Consider the following 9238-nt stretch of genomic DNA (forward strand, 5'->3'; position numbering starts at 1 on the left):
TGCTGTCCTTGTGACTCACTTTCGCAACTGTCGTTGTTGCTATTGCTGCTGCCATCATTGTTGCTATTGCTGTCCTTGTGACTCACTTTCGCAACTGTCGTTGTTGCTATTGCTGCTGCCACCATTGTTGCTATTGCTGTCATTGTGACCACTTTCGCAACTGTCGTTGTTGCTATTGCTGCTGCCACCATTGTTGCTATTGCTGTCATTGTGACTCACTTTCGCAACTGTCGTTGTTGCTATTGCTGCTGCCACCATTGTTGCTATTGCTGTCCTTGTGACCACTTTCGCAACTGTCGTTGTTGCTATTGCTGCTGCTGCTGTTGTTGTGTCAATTGTTGCTGTTGCTACTGTTGTCACCATCACTGTTGTTGCTGCTGTTGCAATCATTGTTGCTATTGCTGTTATTTTGACCACTTTTGCTACTGCTGTTGTTGCAAGTGCTGGTGTCACATGCTACTGGCACAGGGGCCAGTCAGGCAGCACTGGTAATGACCACACTTGAATGGTGCTTTTTACATGCAGCCAGCATGGGAGCCAGTCCGGTGGGACTGGCATCGACCATGCTTGAATGGTACATTTTACGTGCCACGGGCACAGGTGCCAGTTAGGTGGCACTGGCACGGGTCATGACAATGATATGTTTGCGTGTGTCTTTGTATCTGTGTTTATCCCTCATTACTGCTTGACAACCGGTGTCGGTGTGTTTATGTCCCTGTAACTCAGTGGTTTGGCAAAAGAGACAATGGAATAAATATCAGGCTTGAAAAATAAATACCGGGGTTGTTTCATTTAGCTAAAATTCTTCAAAATGGTACTCCAACATGTCTGCAGTCTAATGACTGAAACAGGTAAAAGAAATATATGAAGACGATGATGTTAACAAGACATTTAATTAAATTCTACCCCTTTCATTCATTTCAGGATTGTACATTGTGAAACATGGATCCAGACATTGTGATTAGTTATGATATAAAAGACCTTCCATTTGTGGAAAGACTAGCTGGTGAGTATTTTATTAATTTCATATTATTATTATTCAGTAGTTTTATTTTTATAGTGTGCTTTCACTTCACTACCGAGCGCAGCTCTGTGTGCCTTGGCTATGTGCTGTGGTTTGCTGTGATGCTCTTATGGTTACTGTATTGAAAGGGTTTTGCGTAGGATGTGTGCAGTGCCCAGTAGTGCAATTTTCTGTACGTTATATATATATTTGTAAGTCCTGGTGGTTTTGTTATGTATCTGTCTGAATATTTTTTTATTATACCTAAGGCACCCACTATGATAGGAATTGTTTCTGTTTTTAGATTCCACATTCGAGTTACCTCTGATTCCAGGTCCAAAGACAAGAAAAAAAAAAAAATTTGTTAGACCGTTGCCAGTACCGCCTGACTGGCCTTCGTGCGGGTGACACGTAAAAGCACCCACTACACTCTCTGAGTGGTTGGTGTTAGGAAGGGCATCCAGCCGTAGAAACTCTGCCAAATCAGATTGGAGCATGGTGTTGCCATCCGGTTTCACCAGTCCTCAGTCAAATCGTCCAACCCATGCTAGCATGGAAAGCGGACGTTAAACGATGATGATGATGATGATGAGTGTTATCAGTGGTAATAAGGAACAGCTTTTGAAGGTGGCAGCTGGCAGACACAATTAGCATTGCTGGGCAAAATGCTTAGCGGTCTTTACATTTTGAGTTCAAATTCTGCCGAGGTCGATCTAATCAACTGACCCCCCCCACTCCTCAAAAAGTTCAGATCTTGTGCCGAGAGTAGAAAAGAATAACATAACAGCTTTTACTGTGTCTGACTAACTCTTGTCGTCATCTCTTCTACAGCTGAACTAAAACCTTATGACTGGAAAGTTTGGTATGACAAGCTGCCCAGCTCTATAAACTCCACTGTTGAGTATTCAACCTCACAACGTGGACAGGCTGTGGTTAAATCAAAGGTGAGATGTCTTCTTTCTTTTTTCCTTTGTTTTTTACTTGTTTTAATTATTGGACGGTGGGATATTTGCTGGGGCACTTCCTTGAAGAGTTTAGCCAAACAAATTGACCCTAGTGCTTTTTTTTTTAAATTTATTTAAGCCTGGCTTTTATGTATATACTCTATCAGTCTCTTATATTGGACAAATAAGTTACGGTGATGTAAACAAACCAACACCAGTTGTCAAGCAGTGGTAGGGGACAATAATAAACATAAAGTGACGCACGTATATATGTATATATGCATGTGTGTATGTATGCATATATATATGTATGTATGTATATATATATATGTATGTATATATGTATATGTGTGTGTATATATATATATATATCCCAATATATATATATATATACACACACATATATATATATAGGGCAGCAAGCTGGCAGAATCGTTAGGACGCTAGGCGAAATGCTTAGCGGTATTTCGTCTGTCTTTATGTTGTGTGTTCAAATTTCCCCTAGGTCGACTTTGCCTTTCATTCTTTTGAGGCTGATTAAATAAATACCAGTTATGTACTGGGGTTGATGTAATTGACTTAATCCCTTTGTCTGTCCTTGTTTGTCCCCTCTATGCTTAGCTCCCTGTAGACAATAAAGAAATATATACATGTATATATATATATATATATATACACACACACACACATATTCCATTTATATTCTGATCCCTGCCCCTTTTGTGTATGCTTGGTACTTTGCCACCATCTCTATCCTGCTGTCTCCCACTCCCTATCTCCTTCTGCACTTTCCTCAGGTTGGGTAACCATGTATCTCCTTTGTGGCAGCACAACTGTTTCTGCCTTCATTCTTGAACTCCATTTTGCCAGCAGTATTCATCTTGAAAGCTTATTTACTCTAAATTCAAATTACGACAAACGTAAATAAACAAATAAAGTTTGCTTTTAGAAGCGTTGAGATGTCTTTTAGAAAGTTAAAGAAGTGATTTTAAATTCTCAATCGCAGAATAATGCTAATAATATAGCCTGAACAGGATAAACTACCCCTATTTTGCAGAGAAAAGTGTAGGTGGCTAGCTATGGACTCGTCAATTTATATTTACATCAGCAACCAATGTCGCATAAAGTAGACAAACAAGTAAAAGCCTTCTATTAAATATTTATTTCTGTAAGAGTTAGAGGTTAAGAAACCATCTAAGAGATATTAAATATCCAATATACTACTGGGTGTGTATCTAAGTATTTATAACCAAGTGCTTACTACTGCATGGCAATATCGCAATTGAGTATTAGATATGGGTGGGGGTAAATTAGAAATTTACCGAGGATTTATAAGGCAAATAAGAGAATGGTAAGGATAAAACACAAGTTAGATTAATATGCCCCAATAAATCAGAAATAGGTAAACTAAGGAAGGTAATTTTGGATAATTACCTACCAACGCTAAAAAACAAAATCAAGCTCAAACTATAGACACCCAAGGTGCACTAGACTGGTTCTCCAACATACAAAATAAAAATAATCAGAAATTCTTATAAATAGGCATACAAACTATTACTCTTCCATCGTTGTTGTTGGCACTCGGTCGCTTACGACGTCGAGGGTTCCAGTTGATTCGATCAACAGAACAGCCTGCTCGTGAGATTAACGTGCAAGTGGCTGAGCACTCCACAGACACGTGTACCCTTAACGTAGTTCTCGGGGATATTCAGCGTGACACAGTGTGACAAGGCTGACCCTTTGAATTACAGGCACAACAGAAACAGGAAGCAAGAGTGAGAGAAAGTTGTGGTGAAAGAGTACAGCAGGGTTCGCCACCATCCCCTGCCGAAGCCTCGTGGAGCTTTAGGTGTTTTCGCTCAATAAACACTCACAACGCCCGGTCTGGGAATTGAAACCGCGATCCTATGACTGCGAGTCCGCTGCCCTAACCACTGGGCCATTGCACCTCCACACGAAGAGATTTTTGATAAGCACAAGGATAAGTATAATACAACACTAAAAATTAATGACATAGATGCACTATGTCAGAATAAAGCACTGGATGGTCACATCTGGAACATCTTTGATCATAGGGCAGCTGGATCAGGACTGACCTGGGGTTAAACAACAACAAAGAAGGAGAGCACATTAGACAATGCAGTCTTAGGTACACTATGTTGGAATGAAACAGGATGGTTATAAGTGGGTCGTCTTTAACCATAGGTCTGCTGGATCAGGACTGACCTGAGACTAAACAGCAAGAAAGGAGGGACACATTAGATAGTGTAGTCCTAGATGCACTATGTTTCAAAAAAAGACAGGGTGGTCATAGCTGGAACAACATCGATCATGAGTCTGTTGGATTAGGACTGATCTGGGACTAAACAACAATACTAACAAGAAAGGACACATTAGATAATGTAATCCTAGATACACTATGTCAGAATAAAACACTGGATGGTCACATTTGGAAAATCTTTGTTCATAGGGCAGCTGGATTAGGACTGACCTGGGGTTAAACAACAACAAAGAAGGAGAGCAGATTAGACAATGTAGTCTTAGGTACACTATGTTGGAATGAAACAAGATGGTTATAAGTGGGTCGTCTTTAACCATAGGTATGCTGGATCAGGACTGACCTGGGGCTAAACAACAAGAAAGGAGGGACACATTAGATAGTGTAGTCCTAGATGCAATATGTTTCAATAAAAGACAGGGTGGTCATAGCTGGAACAACATTGATCAAGACTCAGGACTGATCTGGGACTAAACAGCAACAAGAAAGGACACATTGATAATGTAGTCCTAGATACACTATGTCTGAATATAAGTTGGGATGGTCACATCTGGAACATCTTCGATCATAGTTCAGCGGGATCATGACTAACATGAGGTTAAACAGCAACAACAAGGTAGGAGGGACTTATTAAATAGTGTAAACAACAACAGAAATATTTGAATAATTTCTTTCCTTGTCTTCCATCAACCATTCTCATTAATTAATTGATTTTTTTAAAAATTACTTCCACCCCCATTGTCATTTAATTCAGGGGTTTACAAACTTTTTGACTTGCGGACCCCTTTATAGTTCAGGCTTTACCTTAGGGACCCCCTTATAAACGCTTATGAAATTTATACATAAATATTTGCTTAAAATAACATATATTTTTACATTTATTTAATTAACAGTATTTAACAAATAGGTTTATTGTCAATTAAAAAGATTTCGATTAAAAAACATATATAGAATCAAATTGCCCATAAAAAGTATTTGCTGTCCACGGACCCCCTGTCTTGTCCTTGCGGACCCCCTGTGGTCCGTGGACCACAGTTTGAAAACCCCTGATTTAATTTATGTTATTTTAATTGTCCATGGATTTTGTCTTTCTCATTCTAGATCTTTCTGATGGTTCTGTCTTTGGATTCCATTGAGAATGTAACCTGCCAGAATGAACTGGCCTTGGCCTACGTTACCAATTCTATAATCATTCCTGTGGCTCGTATCGACAATTTCAAAGAACTTGGTGACCACCTCAACTCAGGAATGTATGCATACTACTCATTTATGTTATTTTCCTTCTATCCTTTCCCTGTTTCAGACATTGGACTTCTAACTGTGCTGTGGCACCACATCAAAGGGTTTAGTCAAAGAAACTGACTCCAGTGCTTATTCTGTCAGTCTCTTTTTGCTGAACAGCTAAGTTATAGGATTGTAAACAAACCAGCACTGGTTGTCATGTAGTGATTGGATACAACACAAAAACAGACACACATACGCATGTGTGCACACATATGCAGCCACCCAATAACACACACACACACAATGTTCTTCTTTCAGATTCTATCTGCCAGATTCACTCACAAGGCTTTGGTTGACCCAAGGATATAGTAGATGACATTTGCTTAAGGTGCCACACAGTGGGACTGAACCAGGAACCATGTGGTTGGGCAGCAAGCTTCTTACCACACTACCAAATCAAGTCACAAGGCTTTGGTCAGCCTGAGGCTATCGTAGAAGACACCCAAGGTGCCACACAGTGGGACGAAACCCGGAACCATGTGGTTGCGAAACAATCACACAGCTAAGCTTTTATTTAATAAATCATATCTAGATCAACTTATATTTCGTCCTTATAGGGTTGGTAAGATTAAGTACCAGTCAAGAACTGGAGTCAGTGTAATTAACTAATCCCCTCCCCTCATAACTATTGGTCATCATCATCATCATCATCGTTTAACGTCCGCTTTCCATACTAGCATGGGTTGGACGATTTGACTGAGGACTGGTGAACCAGGTGGCTACACCAGGCTCCAATCTGATTTGCCAGAGTTTCTACAGCTGGATGCCCTTCCTAACGCCAACCACTCAGAGAGTGTAATGGGTGCTTTTACATGCCACCGGCACGAAGGCCAGTCAGGCGGTACTGGCAATGGCCACGCTCGAAATGGTGTATTTTATGTGCCACCTGCACAGGAGCCAGTCCAGCAGCACTGGCAACGATCTCGCTTGAATGTCTTTACACATGCCACCGGCACAAGTGCCAGGGCACAGGTGCCATTACGATTTCGCTTGCCTCAACAGGTCTTCGCAAGCCGAGTTTCATGTCCAGTGAAGGAGACGACGTTGGCATGTGTGCCAGCCTTTGAAAATTAAAATCCATTAAATTAAAATCCGGTCTTGTGCCAAAATTAAAATTCATTCAGGGCAGTGAATAAATGAAACATGATTTTCGTCCTTGGGTAGCAACTGTTATTTTCTATTTGTTTACTCCAAGAATGTATGAAAAATGGCTGATGTTTCCTTCAAACTTTGCTTTTGTTACATTTATTGAAATCCCAAAGAAACCCTTGCAACACATGGCTATGATGCTTCCCTACTACTCCTGCTAATGATCAGCAACACACATATTGTAAGCCACTAAGGGACATGCTCAAGTGGTTAAGGTAAAAAAAACTGACAAGCAAATTTGTGGCATTGAGCAGAATATTTGTTATAACGATATTTCTGCTTCAGCAACTCATTGCTGAAATGTAATGGAAAACAGGTCAGTTTCAAAACATTGATGTCCAGGTGATAAAAGCAAAGTTTGAAGAGAATAGTAGTGATTTCCTTTGCCTTAAGTACAAGTCTAATACTGGGCTCAATGTAATTGACTATTCTCATTCCACCAAAAAATTTCAGACCTTGTGCCTTTAGTAGAAAGGATTATTATTATTGTTGTTGTTGTTATTATTATTATTGTGGCGAGCTGGCAGAATTGTTAGCATGTTGGACAAAATACTTAGCAGTATTTCACCCATTGCTACGTTCTGAGTTCAAATTCTGTCGAGGTCGACTTGACCTTTCATCTTTTCGAGGTTGACAAATTAAGTATCAGTGAAACACTGGAGTTGATGTAATCAACTAGCCCCTTCGCCCAAATTTCAGGCCTTGTGCCTTTAGTAGAAAGGATTATTATCATTATTGTTGTTGTTGTTGTTGTTGTTAAGATGGTGAGCATAGCGGTATTTCACGTATCCCTACGTTCTGAGTTCAAATTCTGCCACGGTCAACATTGCCTTTCATCCTTTCAGAGTCGACAAATTAAATACCAGCTGAGTACTGGGGTCAATGTGATCGACTTAACCCCTTCCCACAAATTTCAGTCCTTGTGCCTGTAATAGGAAGAATTATTATTATTATCATCATCATCATTATTATTAATAATAATAATAATAATAATGGTTTCAAATTTTAGCATTAAGCCAGCAGTTTTTGAGAAAGGTTTAAGTTAATTATATTGACTCCTCCCACCTTGTTCAATGGATACTTATTTTATTGATCCCCAAAAGGATGAAAGGCAAAGTCAACCCTGGTGGAATTTGAACTCAGGATGTGCGGACTGACAAACTGCTTAGCAGCACTTTGTCTGTTGTGCTTACAATTCTGACAGCCCACTTTTTCATAATTAATAATGGTGATCCTAATTTTTTGTCATTGAACAGGAAACTGATGCTGTCAAAGTTGAATTGGTGCTTCTTTGGCAAAAGCGACAACTTTGATAAGAAGTTCAAAATCCTCATCAGCAGCATCAAGGCTGACATGTACAAGATCGCTCCAATGCGCTGCTTTACGAAGTCTTCATCAAGCTCACCAAACTCTAGCAAGTTTGCCACACTTTTTCGACAGAACTCTGTGATTAAAGAGAGTACAGTGTTGAAGACTTACAAAGATACCGATTCGGATGACTCGGATTGCCACAGCGATCTGGAAGTGGATTCTAACTTCTGGGACCGCCACTTCCCCTGTGAGACCAGCATCAGTTGGGACATCTTCAAACAGTGTTTCCTTGTGGACTACGAAGAACAGATCTCATCAAAGTATTCTTACAGCAAGCTCGCATTCTTCATCAATATGATTTTTCGTGATATATTTCACTGCGAGCAGAAACTGGACCGAGAGGTTTTCAATCAGTTCTGTCAGAATGAGAATGGAGATTCGGAATCATTCTATAACAAACTACAACAGTATGCTGTGGGATACCATGCCATGAAACAAGTATTCAACATGGACAGCCAACATCGGTTAACTGCTATTGAAAATCTCGGTGAGTGGACAAATTTTGCAATTACATGTGCATATGTGCATCTATTCTTGAAACAGCTGTAAGGGACTATCTGCATACCTTCTTACTTCCCTGTGTCTTATGATGTACTCTATTGTAATTTTAAATGTAAAAAGTGAACCATCTTCAATAGAATTTCTTAATTTGTCATACATGTATAGGCGCAGGAGTGGCTGTGTGGTAAGTAGCTTGCTTACCAACCACATGGTTCTGGGTTCATTCCCATTGTGTGGCATCTTGGGCAAGTGCCTTCTACTATAGCCTCGAGCCGACCAAAGCCTTGTGAGTGGATTTGGTAGACGGAAACTGAAAGAAGCCTGTCGTATATATGTATATATATATGTGTGTGTGTTTGTGTGTATGTTTGTGTGTGTTTGTGTGTGTGACAACCGATGGTGGTGTGTTCACGTCCCCATAACTTAGCGGTTTGGCAAAAGAGACCGATAGAATAAGTACTAGGTTTACAAAGAATAAGTTTTTAAGAGATAAATTTTGAAAGCTGCATTCCCTCGCTTTCAGTAAATATGTTGCTTATTTTTTGGTAGTTTTTGACTTATTTAGTCCCTCGAAGCGTGAGGCATTACTACACAGTTAATGCCCTTTATAATAAAATTATTTATATTTATGAAAAAATGATGAATTTTTTTCATTACGAAATTTTTTCATTATTTTTTTCATTATGAGGTTTTTTTCACGCTGACTAC

General features: G+C 39.7%; 1 protein-coding gene across 1 annotated transcript in view; it reads left to right on the plus strand.

Annotated features, from left to right (window-relative positions):
* LOC106869059 (uncharacterized) overlaps positions 1-9238 on the plus strand; it is a 24391-nt gene that overhangs the window by 12408 nt on the left and 2745 nt on the right. The window contains exons 2-5 of the mRNA XM_052978160.1: positions 925-1006; positions 1835-1947; positions 5327-5475; positions 7915-8516. Coding sequence (XP_052834120.1) covers positions 943-1006; positions 1835-1947; positions 5327-5475; positions 7915-8516 — 928 coding nt within the window. The 5' untranslated portion in view covers positions 925-942. The remainder of the gene's footprint in view (positions 1-924; positions 1007-1834; positions 1948-5326; positions 5476-7914; positions 8517-9238) is intronic.

Source organism: Octopus bimaculoides, chromosome 30, assembly GCF_001194135.2.
Source record: "Octopus bimaculoides isolate UCB-OBI-ISO-001 chromosome 30, ASM119413v2, whole genome shotgun sequence".
NCBI classification, from domain to species: domain Eukaryota; kingdom Metazoa; phylum Mollusca; class Cephalopoda; order Octopoda; family Octopodidae; genus Octopus; species Octopus bimaculoides.